The sequence below is a fragment of the Puntigrus tetrazona genome, chromosome 20 (genome assembly GCF_018831695.1).
Source record: "Puntigrus tetrazona isolate hp1 chromosome 20, ASM1883169v1, whole genome shotgun sequence".
Taxonomy (NCBI): Eukaryota; Metazoa; Chordata; class Actinopteri; order Cypriniformes; family Cyprinidae; genus Puntigrus; species Puntigrus tetrazona.
Genome location: NC_056718.1, coordinates 11,785,781 through 11,804,666, shown reverse-complemented (window position 1 = coordinate 11,804,666; position 18,886 = coordinate 11,785,781). Strand labels below are relative to the sequence as shown.

The following is an 18,886-nucleotide window of genomic DNA, read 5'->3' as shown; positions in this document are numbered from 1 at the left end:
TCTGTTGCTCATTTGTCCAGAATTTATTGACGTGCCAAAAAAAAAAAAAAAGTGTCAGAAGATATTTAATAGCATTTTTTTCTGTTGATTCATAGACAGTTTATTATATATAAGCGATAATGTACGTGTTGGAAAGTTTTTTTTAAAGAGTAATTTTTAAAGAATGTATAAAAAGAGAAAAATTAATAAATCTTTATTTGCAATGCAGATTGCAAGCATTCACATAATCCATTTTAAAGATCTATTATGATGTGATAAAAGTTCTCGTTTTGCTTTTGTTTATTTTCATCTATTTCTCTTCCAGATCATATTGTTTCTTTTACTCCGGCAGGCCCATTTCTTTGCGGGTGAGTGTTGCGATGACACGATCTTTCAGATTTTCTGGAGCAGTACATTTGGGCTCGGACTGAAGGGACTCCATGGTCAGTTTTCTCCACAGGTACTCTATTTTAGCATCGCAATGCCAAGGGTTAAAGGTCAACTCCACCCAACTGGTATTAATGTCTAATGTGCCAGGGGACAAAAACTGCAGCTTGTTGTCACTGAGATCGACGTACTCCAAGCGCTTGAGCCCCTGGAATACAGCTGGCGGGACACTCTCTAACCTATTTTTCTGCAAGAAGACGTGAGTCAGGTTACCAGAGAGGCTAAAGGCTTTTGCATCCAGGGACCGGATTTTGTTCTGGTCTAAATGAAGCCTCTCTAGAGCAGGGTGAGCGTCAAAGCAAAGCTCCTCGAGTTTGTTTTGCGAGAGGTGCAGAACCTTTAGCTGACTCAGACTTTGGAGTTGGGGCATTGGGCATTTCATCAAATGGTTTCCGGACAAATCCAACCAAGTGATATTGCTGTTGCCGGGCAACCAGTCCGGGTGGATGCTGGAGATGCGGTTGTCCTTCAAAACCAGGTTGAGAAGCGGAGCATGATGGAAAACATATGCAGGTAGCTCCCGCAGTTCATTATCTAAGCAGAGTTTGGACAAGAGTTAGAAAGCAATACATAAATACTAGGCCTGCTGAATCATTTCAGTGCAGTTTTGGCTTTCACTAGTCATTGAGAAAATGGCCTCCAACCGATTTTCAGATATTTTGAAAGAATTTGGATATTTATTACTTTCAATTGAGGCATCTGGGTAATATATTAAAACTACATTTACTACTTTTAACGATATTTCAAACTAACAGACACTGGATGACTCTTTGTGCAAATATACGTCACGTGACGTTGTTTAGGAGCAATTTTTGATTTTATTTCCCCGCAATCCGCTTTTTAAATATTTCACGCCACGTGAAAGAGCGTCGAAACGATATTCGTTGTCCGAATAATTGCGTGATAAAGACGAGCTCAAAAAAATGTCGCATTTTAACGAGTTTTAGTTTCCTCTCACACGGACGAACACAGCTACAAAACACACGGAGAAGCTTAACGTTTTGACATGTTCACAAACACACACACACACACACACACACACACACACACACACACACACACACACACACACGCACGCACCTGTGAGGTCTATAGTGTGCAGGTAGTTGAGGCCCTTCAGGAGATCTGCTGGTAAACTGCTCAGCTTGTTTCCGGGCAGGTGTAACTCCTCCAGAAGCGGGATGGCCGTCAAGTGTTGAGAGGTCAGCACGCTCAGGTTGGTGAACTGGACGGTCAGGGAGGTGGTGTTGCCTGGAAGGCCGTCTCCAGGAAAACGCGAGAGGCCGGCGTCCGGACACACCACCTCGGTTGTTTTGGCGCTGAAGTGGCACGTGCATCGCTTCGGACACGAGAGGGCGTCACGGCAACAGAAGACGACCGTCACCGCGAGCGCGCGCACGAGCCAGGAATTCATCTTCACCGCTTCAAAAGATTTAAAACTTTATTTATTTTTTTCTCTCTCTCGCAGAAAATGCTCGTGTATTCATAGCATAAAGCGTCCTTGTTTTTTTTTTCCACTCGTAACAAAAATAGCCTGCGACTAGGCTACTGCTTCATACTTAGAAATGTAACGCTAGTTAGTTCACTTACTGGAGATGATTGTCAAAAATGGTAAAACAGCGATAAAGCGATATCTTACCTACGAGTTCGACTGTTTGGATGTTCAGTTAATCCGAGAATCTGCTCATTCCCTTCAGTTATATCTCCTGACAGAGATGGTCTGTGTGTGACTCCAGCACTGCTTACAGGAAAACAGGACGGTCCAGAGAAACCCCGTCACTTGTGTAAATATTGAGAACAGCACGTCTCTGGCCAGGACTGAGGGTGAAAGTACACACTTGGTCAAAAACAATTTTTTCAAACAACCGAAGTACAGGATCTCACGCAGGCAAAAAGCGAAAAACAGGCCTGAGCGTTGGGGTTTAAAACGTACAATCTGCGCGTGAATCTGTGAAATGTTTGTAGTGACTGCTTCATAACATCCAGCATCAGATCAATACGTGTAAATGATTAATAATCGGCTACAGCATCGGAGTTGCACAATGAACGTGAAGTTGCACAACAAGCCTTCTACCCAAAGTCACGCAGGTTTTCATGTCAGGTCGTGCTGAATACAGCTGTCACGATGATTTGTTTATTGTCTCCTTTGAATGGCCAAAGACACAACAGAACGTAAATTCTGAACAAAACGTAATTCAATTCAATCTTTAATAGCTTAGCATATTTGTGACGGCAAAAGCGTTGAATAGTTTGCATAAAAAACATTTTTCCCTTAAAAAATATTCTTGTAAAATCTTAAATCTAGGCTACTTTAAAATGGGATATAATAATGATGGTAAACATCATTCGAGCTAATAATAATTCATAGTTTTGGTGAATTTAAAGGTCGAAATCCTAAGACTATTTTTAATGTTCTTTCTTAATTATTTTGTCATCATGTTCATTCAACTAAAATGTTTTTGCTTTTCTAAATTGATTTTATTGATCGATTGACAGGGGAAACGGGAGTTACAGTAGTCTACATACATAGGTCTACTACCTCTAACGTCTATTACGTATATCTTCATATATCTTTAAATAAATGTCTTTATGTGGCATATTTTCACATTTTTAATTTGTATTGTCTGTCGCCAGGAGAACCCTGAAACGCAACTTTTCCATTTCCTAAAATGCTGACGTTGAAAAAAAGTTCGCGTTGTTCACAGCCTACCAAAACACGCTTTCAATCACGCGGACAGCTCTATTTCCTTTTTCCCGAAACGCGTCCTGGTGATTAGTTTCAGAGTTAATTGGTTCGGGTGGCGCCTGGTGACGCGCGCTCGGAGCCGAACCCCTCCCGGTGCGCGCCGCGCGCCACGCGCTGGACAGCCCGGTGTCCCTCAGTCACCGCTGACAGTCATACAATGATTCTGCGCCGCTAGGGGACAGTTCGGGGAGGGGACACCAGCGGAGACCGAAGGATCCTTTGGAGAGCTCCAGTCCCCCGGAGACGCGATGGAGAGCTCCAGCAGTGCGCTGAGCGCCGCGCTCAAGCAGCTCCTGAACTTCACAGAGGATCCCGTCAGCTCCTCGGAGAGTCCTTCGATGGCAGAGTTGCGCGCCACGGAAGAGCCGCTTTCACCCGTGCTCGGGGGCTTCAGGACCGACGCGGCTCCGGCGGGGCTCCTGGCGGGTCCGTTCTCGCCCTCTGAAGAGCCCGCTCACCTGATTGTGGCTTTTTGGGATTCACCCTTGAGTCACGGGATTAACGTGTTTGTTGGCTTTGTCCTGTGTTTTACCATGCTGGGGCTGGGCTGCACGGTGGAGCTCGGTCAGCTGGGCGAGCACATCCGCAAGCCCGTAGGAGTCCTGCTGGCGGTGGTGTGCCAGTTCGTCCTCATGCCCCTCATCGCCTTTCTCCTGGCTCTGGCCTTCTCCCTCAACGATGTGGCCGCTATGGCTGTGCTCCTGTGCGGCTGCTGCCCTGGAGGAAACCTCTCCAACATCATGTCACTGCTGGTCAACGGGGACATGAATCTCAGGTAGATGTACACATACACACACACACACATATATATATATATATATATATATATATATATATATATATATATATATATATATATATATATATATATATATATATATATATATATATATACACACTTGTGTAAATATATAATATGAAAATATTTAGATTTTTAATATGCAAATATAATGCATAATAAATATAAAAATATAATGTAATATATATTTATATAGCATTCATTGTGAGAATGTTATTTTGTTCAAAAATATTTATGAATTTTTGACATATTTTTGCATAGTTTTTTTCCCATTATTATGTATTATACTAAGTGCATAAAGCATAGAAATAAAACAAAGGTCAGAAGAACACGTTGCTTTTTTTTGGTCTGTCTTTGGTAATAGAGTTTTTTGTCTTCCAGCATCATTATGACCATCTCGTCCACTGTTCTGGCGCTCGTGCTCATGCCGCTGTGTCTGTGGATGTACAGCCGAGCGTGGATCAACACACCCGTGGTGAACCTTCTGCCCTTCGGCGCGATCATTCTCACCCTCTGCAGCACCCTAATTCCCATCGGGGTCGGGGTCTGGCTTAGGTACCGCTATACTCGAGTGGCCGAAATCATCATCAAGGTGACTTAATACAAAAAAAAAAAAAGCTGAACACATTTGCTGTTAGGAAAAGGAACCTGAAGTATCAGACAAAGCTGATTAGATTCGGAGTGGATCGTAATCACATAATAAAATGATTCAGGTTTCTGCTGTTATATGTTAAATATCACTGGTTGTGGTTGGTTGCTTATGTCGCCTTCATGCCCCCCATCTCTGGCCATTAAAAGGAGACTGAAGCGCCCAGGGCGATGTGACGTCACATGCGCGCTTGGGTTCCTCCTTTCAGTTGAGCTTATCTATGAACAGCTTGGTAAGGGCACAGTGGCGACTGTGAGATAGAGAGATGCGGGAAGGGAGGGGTGGGGAGGGTGTGATAAAGGAGGTGCATCACATTAAGGGAAGTGCATGAAAGTGCATGAAAGTGGGCTGATTTGTCACTCGTGGCTTGCACCTAGTATCGTAGTATCATCATTTGCCTCTCTGTGCCATTCACTTCTTTCAGGATTCACTCCCCAGGTCATGCTCAGCGAAATATATCACATCAGTTGCTATCAGTCACTTTTTTTAATGAAAACCCTTTATAGCTAATTGTTGCCGGCTGAGACCTGTAAACAGCTGTGATGTCTACAAATGATTTAACGAGATGCAGAATATAAGGTAGAAATATTGTGAGGACTTGAGAAAAAATTGTTTTGAGAATTTGTGCATAGGACCCGGAAAAATAAATATTGTTAAACTATTGTAATTTGACCTATAAAACATATTATTGTGAGAATGTCTAATAAACTCATTAAAATAAAATAAACCAAAAATGATAATACAAATACTTTCAGAAAACCTCAGATATATACTATAAAGAGATGGTAAAATATATATTTATATTTTATAAAATAAAATAAAAGATTCTGAAAATATGGTAATTAAAAACTAACATTGTAAGTATTATTATTATTAAAATCATAAAATAAATTCTAAATATTCTGAGAATATGCCCATAGAATTATTATAAGACTTTGTACATTAGACACATAAAATATACTTGGAGAAAACTGAACCATAAAATAAAATACAAATATTGTGAGAATATGTCAGCTAGACCATTAAATATAAAAATTGAAATATTGTGATTATAAGTCTATTAAACCCATGAAATAATATTGTGAGTATACATGGGGAAAATGTTGCAGATTCTGTGCTAAATCACTAAACAGGAACTATAGGGAAGAATAGCCTAAACAAAACCTGCTGAGAAAGTTCAGTAACACCTTTAATAAAACTCATCTGTTTTTGTGCTGCCTCCAGATGTCTCTGTGGTCTCTCCTGGTCACTCTCCTGATGCTCTTCATCATGACTGGAACCATGCTGGGTCCGGAGCTGCTGGCCACTATCCCCGCCTCCGTCTACCTGGTGGCCGTGCTCATGCCAATGGCCGGCTACGCAGCAGGATACGGCCTGGCGACGCTCTTCGATCTCCCCCCCAACAGTCGGAGGACCGTGTCTTTAGAGACGGGCTGTCAGAACGTGCAGCTCTGCACGGCCATCCTGAAGCTGGCCTTCCCCCCGCAGCTGATGGGAGGCATGTACATGTTTCCTCTGCTCTACGCGCTCTTCCAGGCGGCGGAGGCTGGCGTCTTCATTCTGGCTTACCGCATGTACAGGAAAGAGGTGTTACACAAACAGGACCTCATGGAGGATGACGAGGACGATACAAACATATCCTACAAGAGAATGAAGGACGAAGATGTGCCGTTTGATTCTACGTACGGTGCGGTGACAGTGAGCGACCCCAACGTCATCGTAATGGAGTCACAGGATGCTGCTGGGAGCCCCACACCTGTATGAGGAAACAAAAACAACTGACTTGAGACTCGCTGTAGACACTGGATCTAAGTATTCACATTAGGATTCATTCATGCCATCACTCACTGCTGAATTTCTTACTAATCACTCACAGCATTATAACTAATATGTGCCAAAAATGATTGCAAATGACTGTGAAAATGGAAACTAGTTTTGTGACACACTAGCCAAATATTAGCACCGAAATTACCAAAAGATTAGTGTAAATATTTAAAACACAAATATATATATATATATATATATATATATATATATATATATATATATATATATATATATATATATAAAGATTATATAAAGAGAGACATAGAGCGAGAAAGAGAGATTATTTATGTCTGTATATAAAAGATATTATATTTTTTGTTATTACTGAGTTAATTTGATCATGCATTCATTCATTCTTTTTTTTATTCATGCATTAATTCGCTTAAATGTTGTAATGGTGAAAGCCACCTTCAGGGTTACAGAAGTATGCAAATTGTACACCATTAATATATAGATTTATGCGTCTGTTTGTAAATGAATCAGTGCCATTACCTCTGTAAATGGATTACATTGGCTTATTTGATTATGTGGACCGAGAGGACAGATTCACGTCCCGTGTTTATACTGCGCGTCACGCACCGTCAGGCTGCTTCTGATACCGAAACTCGGAGAAAAATGTGTTTTCTGAGTTTATTGCTTCAAAAATAGCGGGATTTTACAGGATTACAACCCTGCCAAAGGCTATAACAAGAAGTCAGATTCATAACAAGTGCGATTGTGGAAAAACAGGATAAAAGCCTATGGCAATAAAAGCTGGGTTTATGTAAAATGTATTCTTTATTGATCATGAGCTAGTTTCCATCTGATAATATTCGAAAATGCAATCCATCTCTGTAACTGAAATGAAAACATTGTACGTGTTTATCAGAATATGTGAAAACATCTGCAAGACGAATAAACGATCAAGACAAGCGTGCGCGCGATATTATCATTATTGTTTCTCTGCCAGACCGGTATTTTACAGATATTTCACTCACAAAAATAGCCAATAATTACTTTGTGGTATTGGTAATATAAAATCGAATGTTAACGATTTTGCTCTGGGAAAAAAAAATATGATTTAACAAAATTACCCATCTTGTCAAAGTTTAGACCTTATTATATCCGCAACAAACCAGCTGCTTAAACCGGTATTTGGATGTTTAAACCACATTTTCCGACAAACGTTACATTTCTATGCCTTATCCCAGCTTGGCACCCCCCTTATGAAACTCCCTAACACTTTCGGGTGTTTTACTGACCCCGGGAATCCTGTTAATTGTCGTTAATTAGGCTCCTGGCCTCAATTTGTACCCCGCGCGTCTACTTAAACCCCTACAGTGCGTTTTCCCAACCGGCTAAGCGAAAAATGGCTACATATGGTAACGAGACAGTCGATAACTATCTTTACTCTTCCTACAACCCTTATTCTTACAAATACCCCAAGTTCAAGGGCTGGAGGCAGAAAGCTTACTTCGCCAACTACGGTGAAGGTGAGACCTACTACGATAATTACCACAGGGCGCAGCTGAAGTCCATCTTGTCTCAGATCAACCCTAACCTCACCCCGCGTCTGAGAAAAGCGAACACCAAAGACGTGGGTGTCCAGGTCAATCCGAAGACCGACGCCTCCATCCAGTGCTCCCTGGGCCCGCGGACGCTCCTGGCCCGGAAGCGCGATGCCCTGCGCCAGCGGCGGCAGGAGGTCCAGACCCCGGGGAGCCCCGTCAGCGGCGGCGTCCGCTTCCCGCGAACTCAAGCCGTTTACTCCCCGGTCGAGTCCAGGAGGCTAGTGTCCCTCTTCAGGGAGGAGGACAAGGACGCGGAGTCCGAGGCTCCTGAGACGGCGGACGGTGCAGAGAAAGACGAGCGCAGAGAGGGCGAGGAGGGCGCGAAGGAACCGCTTAGTCCCGAGAAAAACGAAAACGAACAGACGGAAACAAATGAGGAGAACAGAAACGAGGCCGAGAAAACCGAACAAGAAGAAGCCAAGTCCAAGGCTCGCGTGAGGTTCCAGGTGAGAGAAGCGTTGTCCTTTTGAAAACGGGTTCTAACTCTTCCGAGGTTGGTGTATTAACTTGTTTTAATGCAGTTTTTGGAGCAGAAGTATGGCTACTATCACTGCAAAGACTGCAACCTACGCTGGGAGAGCGCTTATGTGTGGTGTGTCCAAGGCACAAACAAGGTAGATGGCTCGTGAAGACGAAATGAAGACCTTGTTGGCACACACCTGACCAACTTAATTCAAACCTTACTCTTTTAAAGGTCTATTTCAAACAGTTTTGCAGAACATGTCAGAAATCATTCAACCCGTACCGGGTTGAGGACATAACCTGTCAGGTAAACTTGACCAAATTTGCCTAATTGTACTATTTATTAAAGAGCATTGGTCTCAACTAGTGTCAGCGGGCTACAAGCAGCTGTCTTTAAGTTGCAGATCCACTTATTCGCTGTCCTTTTTGGATTAACTAAGTGCACTTATTTTTCAGACATGTAAGAAGACCCGCTGTACATGTTCTGTAACATCACGTCACGTGGACCCTAAAAGACCTCACCGACAGGATCTGTGCGGTCGCTGCAAAGGCAAGCGTCTCTCCTGTGACAGCACGTTCAGCTTCAAATACATCATCTAGCACCTCGGCCCGTTGCAGTCAGGCTTGGTCGTTGCCCAGCTGGATTGTCCACCTCGGTCTCCGCACCGCTCTGAGACTGCGGTGGGGATCCATCAGTCCCTACAGTCTCATTTGTTTTTGTTTTGCTTTAATTTGTACTTGCAGTAACTGTAGGTGCCAATTCTGAAAAATGAATTAAAATGGCAATTACTAGCACATCTGGAGTGTTTTCTATGTGGTGACGTGAATGGCTGACTTGATTAATGCACTTCTAGAAGTGTCGGTGCGTACAGATCCACAATGGGGTTTGATTTGATTTTGATCCTGGGTGTCCAAACGCCATTCTGGAGTTTGATTCCAACTTGCCACAACTCACACATGGTAATTTCTAGTATTCTTCGTAAACCTGGTCCAGGTGTTTATAGGGTTTGAATAATGGCAAATCTGCTCTGAGGGAATGCATGGGATATTCAAACTTTAAAATGAAGATTAAGAGGGGAAAACGACATGCTATGACTACTCATTGAGAATGGGTTGTAACAAGAATTGTTAAACTTAATGCATACCTTACTTTTTAGAGGTTAGCCACTTTCATGCATTTTTTTTTTTTTTTTTGTCGTGACCAATTCAGCTTGTTTTCTATACATTAGGTTTGTATGCCTTGACTGTTCACTTGCTAGTTTAGCATTATTTTGAAGTTTTCTATACACCAAGGAATTGTTACTCATGATTTGTGCCAAAGTTCAAACTACAGCTATTTTACCAAAGGAACTTTTTTCAGATTTGTTCCCCAGTTGATGTATAACATTGCCATCAATCTAAATCCATGAAACCTTTTAAAGAGCGCTTGCATTTAAGTACAGCTCACCTCATTAAATCCGAAGTTATGAATTGAATCTCTTACAATTCACACCAGTTTTACTAGTGTGAACTGCATGAAATAAGATGGCTCCGAGATGGAGTAGCGCAAAATTAAAACCCCGTCCTCGAATCAATTTTCCATTTTGGTTGGAAACGCCACCTGAAATAAAATTGGCGACTAACGCAGACTTGAATAGGAAATATTGAACATGTTGTATCAACATGTGCTGCTGATGGGATTTTGTAACAGGTTGTCTGCAAAAATGCTGATTCGATAACCACTAGGAAATGGAGAAAAACCAGTTGCTTATAATCAGGTTTTTATTTAACAGTACAGGGAAAAGCAGATAAATCAGATGACAAAGACAAACCGGAGAGAAATGTGAAAGGGGGAGAAAGAAAAAGAAAAAATGGGATAATGCACCTCTAGATAAAAACTATATTTTTCCAGGTAAATAATATATCCATTAAATAATTAAGAACAGCATTCAAAATGTACCAAACAAGCAACAGAAGAGATCTCCCAGAGGAATGAATACAGTGAACGTTTTATTTCTAAATGTGCCACGACAGATTAAACGTCCCCCCTATGTTTGCGGCTAACGCTTTCAGGACACCGCTTTGTCTCTTGGAGTTCGGCAAGCGAAGTGCGGTGCCTTACGTCGCAGAGCCAACAAACCCTCAGTGCAGCCCTGAGTCTAGGGTTAAGACAGAGCCAACATGGACAAACACTAGCCCCAGTTTCCCCTCAGCAGGGGCTCCAGGGGGCCTCAGCGGGGGACTTTGAGCCAACATGGAGATCACAGTGGATATCAAGGAATGCATATGGCAAAACTCGGCCGAGAAGCTGAGCCGATTTGTCGGGAAATATTGAAGATTAAGGTGGCGTATTATTATTATCATAAAGGAGAGGGCAGCCCGTGACTTACTTACATCCCAACAGCTAGTCAACTCACTATCTCTTAGTTTTTTTTTTTTTTTGCATTAGTCGTAACCTCTACTGAGCTCTCTCTGATTGAACAGTGCATCACACAAATGTACAAGGAAAAATACTGCTTTTACACTATACATTTTCTAAAATATATACAGAGTAAAATAAGTTATTGATATTTCCATGAGTTGCAGCCAGTTCGCACTTCACCTGTGCATCTCGGTTTGTTAACGTGCATGTATGAGAGAGAACGAGTGTGCAAATATCAGTCCATGTCAAACGCACTCGCACGCTCGCACTCGCGTCCTCACACGCGCACACACAAGAGTCTATGGTTTTCTACAGGCAGCTACTTATTTGGTTATAGATTAAGGGTTTCGTAAGAGCGGCCCAATGAAAGCTGAAAGTTCTCCCCGATGCAGGTCAATAAAGTTAAACAGATAAACCTCTCTTTATACAGAGGGTACAGCCCCCCAGCTTACAATTACATGTTAAATATCCTAACATTTACAACCTAAGACTGTTAAAAAATACATTTCTCAAAAAAATATTTGTCGCAGGCTTCTCTTTCAAGCATGCTTTTCGCGATCGACAGTCTCGCTGATCCACCGCCATACTCCGATTCTCGCAATAGTGCTCCAAATCCCATCTCTGCCCCAGTGCATAGTGGGGCAGACTGATGCGGATCACTCGAAAAAGGACGCCGCCTAGAGGTCATAGGTCATTCCGCCAAAAAGCTTCAAATTTAGCATCATTATCTACCCGGTGTCCCTCCTAATGGTTCTCGACCAGTCCTGTTCTTCGTACGTTTTTCTGAAGTTGAACTACTGGAGAAAGGGGGAGAGGAATAACGTGATACGTGCGTAATAGTTTCGAGTAACTAATATCCACAGATTCTTTAGCCCTTTGAGGTGAAGTCTATGTGAAAAGTCTCCAAACCCGCCGCCGCCCCCCGGAGGAAGAGAGTGGGCTTCGTGGAGCTCTCTCACAGTCCAGTGCTGAGGACTGTGTTTTGTGTGTCGATTTGCGTCTGGATGTGGGCCGTGGGGGTCGGGGACAGGATGCGCGTCTGGTGGGTGTGCGGGTATGTCTGAGCCTGGCAGAGAGCTTCGCGGATCTGAAGGTTGAGCTCCATGAGGCGCGCGCTGGCCTGAGAAAGATCCCTGCTGGGGCCCACCACGGCCAAACAGCCCGTCTGACCCAGAGTCTGGTGCCTGAAGTAAATGTGCAGCAGCGTCTGCACCGCATCATCCTTCTCGCTGCCAAATATGTCATTAGGCCACAGGCACCTGAGGGAATGGAGGGAACAGGAACGTATCAGATTTAGGAAAAAGAGATCTACAGGAGGTCGACAAGATGCTTCATTTCATAACGGATCCTAACTAGACGTGATGTGAAACACCTTTCCAGTGACAAGCAATTTTGCTGTCAATTCTGAAATCGGCCAATCAGAAGTTATATAGGGACGGATTTACTAACAGCTTGTATTCATACCAGCTTTTGGTATTAAAACATTACTGTCAGGATTTACTCAGACGCACAGCGACGAATTAGTGCTGAAAAGGCCTGGAAGCTTATTTTTGCACCTGACCTTACTGAATATGCATTTGTAGGAGTTTTATGGCATGATCAAACGAATCACGCAACACGATTTGCTAACATTTGCACTTGTCAAATTGCAGGTATTTCACCATTACTTAACAACACAAAAAAAGCATATCTTAAGCTATTTTGTGCTTGAAATGGCCGTAATTGTTGATAGGAGGAGAACAGACAGAGCATTTTAGAAGAGATAGGATTTTGTTCACATGTATTATGTATGTGGAATGATAGAAGAATACATTATCAGAAACTGAACATATCCTTAGGCTTGGATTGCATTGGTTATTATGTAATTGAGATATTTCAGTGAACTGCAGTCTGTGCTATGTGGCTATCTTTGCTGACATAGAATGAGATTTTGGACTAATGAGGGTGTAATGTGGGTGAAGCTACTCCACCATTAAACACAGGAAGTGACAGGCAATATGGCGCATTGCTTGTCATGTCTGGTAAGAATGAAGAGAGTTTAAAAGTGTTACTGTACTGCTTAGTGCTAATTATACAGAGCATATAAATGTTTATATTTATTTTCAAGTTGTCATATGTCATAATTTGATCTTCTAGTGAACATCTAATAGTACTAGTATTGCAGCAACTGGCAAATGACAACAATCCCATCCTACGTAATCTTTTCTTTTGGGTCTGGTAAGCCATTTGATTTGGACATGGTTTCACTGTGACTTTAAAGTTTAGTTATCGTACCTGAAGGCTTTAACTTGAGCGATGGCTGTGCTGAAGTCCCGAGCCCTTAGGCTCTCGATGAGTGAGTGGATGGCTGTCTCTGTGCTTGACTGGTCCACTTCAAATTCACCCACTCCCTCTTGTCCATCACCCACTGACTCCGCCTCCTTCAGACAGCCCTCTAATATGGCCAGCTCCTCTGACATGTTAGTCACCTAAGAAACACACAAGCACCATATTTTAAATCAACATTTAGTCAATATTCTCACAACTCTGACTAAAGCGCTCAAGAAAAATGACCAACTTGCCGGCACACAATCAATCAGTAGACAAAAACACTAAAGAGCTTATTATATTAAGCATAAACATATTGAAAATTGAAATTTATATTCCTAAGGCAATGCGCATTAGCTCGAAAATAGATTGTCCCAAGCTATATACGAGTACTGTTATACGATTTCTACATAACAGAGGATGCTGAGGTCTCTATGTGTACAGTATGTGTGCAGTGTATAAAGTGTAAGTGAGTTAGTATCGATGTGTGATAAGCTGAACGGCTCTGCTCTGGTCTGTGTTAAGCATATCAGTCTCTCTCAGTGAGCATAATGAAGTTACGCTGCACTAAGATCATTATGTGCAGTCAGACTTTTATATGTGTCCATACTGGCACACATTATCACAAACTACCCTGAAATCCCGAGAGAAAACTGACTATCTTCTGTCTATTTGTGTTCTGTTAGGGCATCTTCCTGGCTTCATATTAAGCACAATGTCTGTGGAAGTCGAAAATGCCGCATCAGCATAAATAAGATCAGTATTTTTTTTTAAAATTTATACATATTCTTAAACTATTTACAGGACCCTTTTACATCTACTTATCCATACACACAGCTAACAATTTATAATTAAGTTTTATTAGCTTTGAATTAGTAAGCCAAACATACATGTAGATATTGCAATTAAACCTGAGATTAATCGCTGTGTTGAAAATCAATTGCAATTTTCAAAACTAATGCTTTGAATTTAAAATAATTCCATCCTTATTCAAATAAATCCAAGTCTTCTAAAGACATTTGACAACATTATTATGATATGAAGAGAATTAACTGAGGCTTTTATTCACATATAAACATTGATCAACACACATACATAGAACACATCAAATATGGTAAATACACACTTAAAATGTAAGTGCTTGAAATACAACAACCAATGAGGTTTGTTCTCACCCATCAATCAAACATGATTGGGCTTCCGTTTACCGTATTTGATGTATTCTAATGCATGTGCATTGATTGCTCAGGTTACAGTCAAAAATAGTTTCATTTGAGTTTTGAAAATGAAATTTTATGGGTTGACAGTTTTCATCTTTGGGTGAACTAAAGACACAAACAGAAACGAACCTCTGCCTCTCTCTTGATGGTGTCCACTCTGCTGATGAGTTTGCAGTAGGCCTGAAAGAGCAGTAGGAGCTGGAAATGTAGCTTATACAGCCGTCGACACAACTCCAGCTCCTGAAGAAATAAATAGAAAGAGGAAAAACGAACATGACGCAATCATACCTTAACATATTTAATTACAATCATCTGCACAGTCAGCAGCAAAACAGCATAATCAGATGAACGGACGGCAAAATGAATGAACAATTGGAGGGGTAGATGGATGGATGGATGAACACCCTGGCTTTGAGACGGAGAGAAGGGTTAGCAAGGTTACACCCTGGTCAATCATTGACCATGTGTGATTCCCTTATCAGAACGAAACCCTGAAAAAGTCATGGTTCTGGAAAAGTCAGTTCCGAATTTCGTGATCCAAAATATGTCAGGAGCGAGCAGAGGGGGCGGCATGCAAGGAATCTAAGCTACTTTTCTCTTCCGTCCTCCGCTCAGATGTCCATGGACACACTCCAATCACACACTGAATGCATAATTTGTGTCAAACTTTCTAGAAGCATTGAAAACACTAGTAACCCATTAGCAAATTAGCATTTAGGTAGCAAAGTCAACACTGTAAGTATGCAGAACTCATTTAAGCCGTTAAATAAAGGAGTTCATTAATGAAGCATGTAGTAATGATACAGTACATGAATGATCATGAATTAGACACGTCTGTAGTGGTGTTAGGAGATCAGATGGAGAGGTTGTTCTGAATTCTGATTGGTTGCATGAGAGAAGAACAGATCTGAATGTTCAGTGTGTGTGGCTGAATCAAAAAGGATTGTGACAGGCTCTAAAATATGATAAACCACTTACTGCTAGCATTTCCATTTGCTAAGCAAGAAGGACAGCAGGTCAAAAAAAAAAAAAGAGGAAACACAGGAAATGAGAGAAAGACCAAAAATTAGTGTGCTGATAATACTGCAAGACCACCGTAAAAGAGATAGAAAGAGAAATATTGCAGTTTGTTGATAATTAACAACAACAAAATACTGTAGTCGCATGCAATGCATTCTAGAAGAAATGAGAGTTATCCCCAGTTTCATGTACACTCTAACATTTGTAACACTGCTAAATATGAGGAAAATAGAAAAGGGAAATGAAAGAGTGAGAGAGGTTGAGATAAAGAAAGAAAAGAAAGAAAGAAAAATATCAACAGTGAGTGGCATTACAAAACTGCAAAAGCGCTTAACGTCACAAAGAAAATAAAGACACTGCTTGCTGGGACAGCAATGACTAAGATGAATATAGGAGTAAGACATGGAGAGCATAAAGGCCATTTAGCCACTACCATAAGTGATGAGCTGACAAAGAAACACTGCTTACTCCAGTCTTCAGTGTCAAATGATTTTTCAGAAATCATTGTAATAAACTGGTTTGGTGCCAATACTGAAAATACTGTTTCTTAATATTTTTGTGTGACTTGTAATACCCTTCTCCCCCAAAACAGTTCAAAAGCATTCATTTGAGATTGAAATCATTTGTAACATTATAAATATCTACAGTCACTTTTAATCAATTTAAATGGTTAATTTCCTTTTTTTAATGCAAGTATTAATTTCCTTAAAAAAAATTGACCCTAATCTTATGTGCACTAATAGGGGGTCGGCATCTTATTTCATTATATAATATTTATTAATTTATTCAGCTACAGTAGGCTAGGTTTATTTAACATGTAGTAAGAAATATTACAGAACCTGAATAAAGTGTATAACCAAAGCACTGCATAATCTTCACTGCATCATCCAAACATGAACTGATTCACATCTGTACGCTCAAACAGAAAGATGCAGTGAGGTGAGTGTGTTTTGTTTCTACCTGAGCTTGAGTGTTGGGTCGCTGGTCACTGTCTTTATCACCGAAGGTCTTTCTGCAGTTATCCAACCACTGCAAAGGAAGCAGAAATGAGAAACCTTCTTAACCAAAATGCAGATAAGTACAAGCGGATATTTATGATGCTGTGAATTTGAGCGAAGACAGATGGCGTTTCTGTGAGTGTGAAACAGAAATAGAGGGAGAGACGAATAGTGAGTATGGGAGCGTGCGTGAGGTAAATTTAATAAGAGTCTGCTACTTAGCAAATTAAAGAGGGTCTGTTTAAGCACAGAGGGGGTCGGCACATAATGCTCTAGAGGCAGCGCCTGTGTCTCATCCAATTACTGTCCTCTAGTCATCCACTATCCCATCTGCCCCCTCTACTCTTGTCCACCCAGCTAAATGATTTAGGGTCTCCGTGAGGCTATTCTTAGTGACTGTGCACAGAGACGAATTGCCTGCTGTAGATTCTAGATGGGTGCTAACGGAAGCTAATGCTGGCTAAATCAACTCACGTCCTTATATGATTTAGCAGCCAACAATAACTGCAAAGAGACGTCAAGGAGCATTTTATGATCCTGCACTGTCAGCTTTTTTTCCTCTGCTGTCTCTCCTCCATTGAATAACCTTAACATCACCTTTTAAAGATGAAACTTTAACTAACAGACTGAGGAAATTCCCAGATTGTTTATGGCCCTTCCGTGTCTACGAGAATTGGCTATAGCTGAGAATCAGTGCATTCTCCCTTAATGGAAAAGATGTCCTTTTATTATTGCATTAGATTTAAAGAACATTTTTTTGTGACTAACTCACATTTTGGAAGCACAGCATTATTATACACTTAATATCTCACCTGTTCGGCTGCTTCTCTCTTGCTGTTGTAAGTGTCCAGATGCTCTTGTAACTCCAACACACTGAACTTCAGAGTCTCCAAGAGCCCACAGGAGACCAGCTAAAACACACACACACACACACAGTTTAACAGATTACTAAATATTCCGACACGTTATATTGTTGCATACGGTCACGTTGATATAATCTTTGTAAACAGACAACTAACTGTAATTTTCAGGTGTGAGGTGCAGAGGAAGTGTACACTTACAGTTTCAGCATCTAGTAGGACTGTAGGGCACTGAGAGCAGGAGGTCATGACCTCTAGAGAGCTCAGGAATTGGTTTCCCATTCGTTGGAGCCCCTCCCCAAGGAATCGTACTGAGGCATGGGTAATCGTGTCAAATTTCTTCTGAATGTGCTAAAGAAACAGGACACAGTCGACTCAGTACTGCAGCAAACACCAAGCTATTAATTAGTCAAATACAAAGCTAAGGCAAATCACGTAGACATAAAAATGTATTGTGTATTTATTATATATGAAATGCTAGTGATTGAATTAACTGTACGGCAAAACAACAGAGTTTGACAATTCCATGTTGATTTCAGCAGTATTTTATTAGATGTATGTCATCACACTGGTGAAAATTATGCGTAAACAAGTAAACTAATGAGTCCGTACAGCCAAACATGACAGTGTAAAAACACACATGCAAGAAGACCTCGTTCAGACGTTTGGTGTTGGTAAAACTTGTGTCATCTTTTTGAAAGAAGTCTCTAATTCTCAGCAAGGCTGCATTTATTTGATAAAGTACCATAAACGTTAACATTGTGGAATTATTAACATTTTAAATACATTTACTATTTAAATATTTCAATTTCAAACACTTAATTTTCATTTTCGCGTCACATGATCCTTCAGAAATCATTCTAATATCTGCTAATATATCTAATATACGTTTTGCTCAAAAAACTATTTTTGTGAAAACAGTGATACAATTTTTCAGTATTCTTCAATAATTAGAGTGTTTAAAGGAACAGAATTTATAAGAAATCTTCTGTAACAAGTCTTTAGTCTTTCCTTGTTAAATGAAAGAAATAAAATTCTTACTAACATCAGATTTGTACAGTAGTACAAATGTACTACACTGTAGTAAGTAGTACACTGTAGTGTATCTGAATTAATATTAATAATGCACTCACGAACGCTCTCATTTTTACCTGGAAGAGTCGTGAGAACACGTGGAAGGTGTAAACAGCACACGACCCGTCCGAGTCCGACAACATCTGGTTGACATGGCAACGCCAAGCGTCCTCCTCGTCGTCATAGGCTACGGGTTGGAATGCTGCCAAAATAGCCGAGAGAAAGGGCGACGGAGGTGGAGAGGCCTGGAGTTCAGGAAAGCCGTCTGCGTCGCCCTCATCTTGACTGTAAACAGAGACAAAGACAGCAGACTCAGACACATATAGAGACGCGAGCACCAACACAAAGCGTTACATCATTCACGAAGGAGAAACGTAAACAGAGACATGCTGTTCTTTTTATCAAGCTCTCCCTCCTCTCTCCCTCTCTCTCTAGTCGCTGCAGATGTCCTGCGCTGCAGTGTTGTTACAGTCAAAATCTACTGCAGAGGCACAGAAAAACAACATGCACACACTTACAGGCCTGTAGGGCCGAAGAGCTTGATGAA

The 18,886-nt window shown here is 41.2% G+C and overlaps 4 protein-coding genes across 14 annotated transcripts in view; 2 read left to right on the top strand and 2 right to left on the bottom strand.

The window, feature by feature from the left end:
* Positions 1–177: 177 nt before the first annotated feature.
* si:dkey-90m5.4 (leucine-rich alpha-2-glycoprotein) lies at positions 178–2,371 on the bottom strand. Its single transcript, XM_043219027.1, has 3 exons — positions 2,066–2,371; positions 1,507–1,848; positions 178–960 (listed from the first exon to the last, which is right to left on the bottom strand). Exons 2-3 carry the CDS (start codon positions 1,838–1,840, stop codon positions 320–322), a joined length of 975 nt encoding a protein of 324 aa, XP_043074962.1. The 5' UTR covers positions 1,841–1,848; positions 2,066–2,371; the 3' UTR covers positions 178–319.
* Positions 2,372–3,142: 771 nt separating this feature from the next.
* On the top strand, positions 3,143–6,647 carry slc10a4 (solute carrier family 10 member 4). The gene is made up of 3 exons (XM_043219026.1): positions 3,143–3,947; positions 4,353–4,563; positions 5,845–6,647. The coding sequence occupies exons 1-3, from the start codon at positions 3,421–3,423 to the stop codon at positions 6,382–6,384; spliced, it is 1,278 nt and encodes a 425-aa protein (XP_043074961.1). The 5' UTR covers positions 3,143–3,420; the 3' UTR covers positions 6,385–6,647.
* Positions 6,648–7,767: 1,120 nt separating this feature from the next.
* On the top strand, positions 7,768–9,269 carry zar1 (zygote arrest 1). The gene is made up of 4 exons (XM_043219028.1): positions 7,768–8,443; positions 8,519–8,611; positions 8,692–8,766; positions 8,916–9,269. Exons 1-4 carry the CDS (start codon positions 7,796–7,798, stop codon positions 9,057–9,059), a joined length of 960 nt encoding a protein of 319 aa, XP_043074963.1. The 5' UTR covers positions 7,768–7,795; the 3' UTR covers positions 9,060–9,269.
* A 933-nt stretch (positions 9,270–10,202) lies between these two features.
* fryl (furry homolog, like) overlaps positions 10,203–18,886 on the bottom strand; it is a 77,252-nt gene continuing 68,568 nt past the window's right edge. For 8 of the 11 annotated variants that reach the window (XM_043218813.1, XM_043218804.1, XM_043218809.1 and 5 more), the window contains 8 exons: positions 18,417–18,624; positions 17,467–17,616; positions 17,218–17,316; positions 16,368–16,436; positions 15,366–15,383; positions 14,517–14,627; positions 13,135–13,328; positions 10,203–12,119 (listed from right to left, as the gene is read on the bottom strand). In XM_043218813.1, coding sequence (XP_043074748.1) covers positions 11,816–12,119; positions 13,135–13,328; positions 14,517–14,627; positions 15,366–15,383; positions 16,368–16,436; positions 17,218–17,316; positions 17,467–17,616; positions 18,417–18,624 — 1,153 coding nt within the window. In that variant the 3' untranslated portion in view covers positions 10,203–11,815. The remainder of the gene's footprint in view (positions 12,120–13,134; positions 13,329–14,516; positions 14,628–15,365; positions 15,384–16,367; positions 16,437–17,217; positions 17,317–17,466; positions 17,617–18,416; positions 18,625–18,886) is intronic. The other 3 variants (XM_043218806.1, XM_043218808.1, XM_043218814.1) reach the window with 1 other exon arrangement.

What these genes read in the sequence shown, in the direction of transcription:
- zar1 (XM_043219028.1), top strand. Translation starts at nt 7,796, where the DNA reads ATGGCTACATATGGTAACGAGACAGTCGATAACTATCTTTACTCTTCC. An exon ending in AGGCTCGCGTGAGGTTCCAG is followed by an intron (nt 8,444 to 8,518) that starts GTGAGAGAAGCG and finishes GTTTTAATGCAG; the next exon opens with TTTTTGGAGCAGAAGTATGG. An exon ending in GTGTCCAAGGCACAAACAAG is followed by an intron (nt 8,612 to 8,691) that starts GTAGATGGCTCG and finishes ACTCTTTTAAAG; the next exon opens with GTCTATTTCAAACAGTTTTG.
- slc10a4 (XM_043219026.1), top strand. Translation starts at nt 3,421, where the DNA reads ATGGAGAGCTCCAGCAGTGCGCTGAGCGCCGCGCTCAAGCAGCTCCTG. An exon ending in AACGGGGACATGAATCTCAG is followed by an intron (nt 3,948 to 4,352) that starts GTAGATGTACAC and finishes TTTGTCTTCCAG; the next exon opens with CATCATTATGACCATCTCGT. An exon ending in TGGCCGAAATCATCATCAAG is followed by an intron (nt 4,564 to 5,844) that starts GTGACTTAATAC and finishes TGCTGCCTCCAG; the next exon opens with ATGTCTCTGTGGTCTCTCCT.
- si:dkey-90m5.4 (XM_043219027.1), bottom strand. Translation starts at nt 1,840, where the DNA reads ATGAATTCCTGGCTCGTGCGCGCGCTCGCGGTGACGGTCGTCTTCTGT. An exon ending in GCACACTATAGACCTCACAG is followed by an intron (nt 961 to 1,506) that starts GTGCGTGCGTGT and finishes AACTCTGCTTAG; the next exon opens with ATAATGAACTGCGGGAGCTA.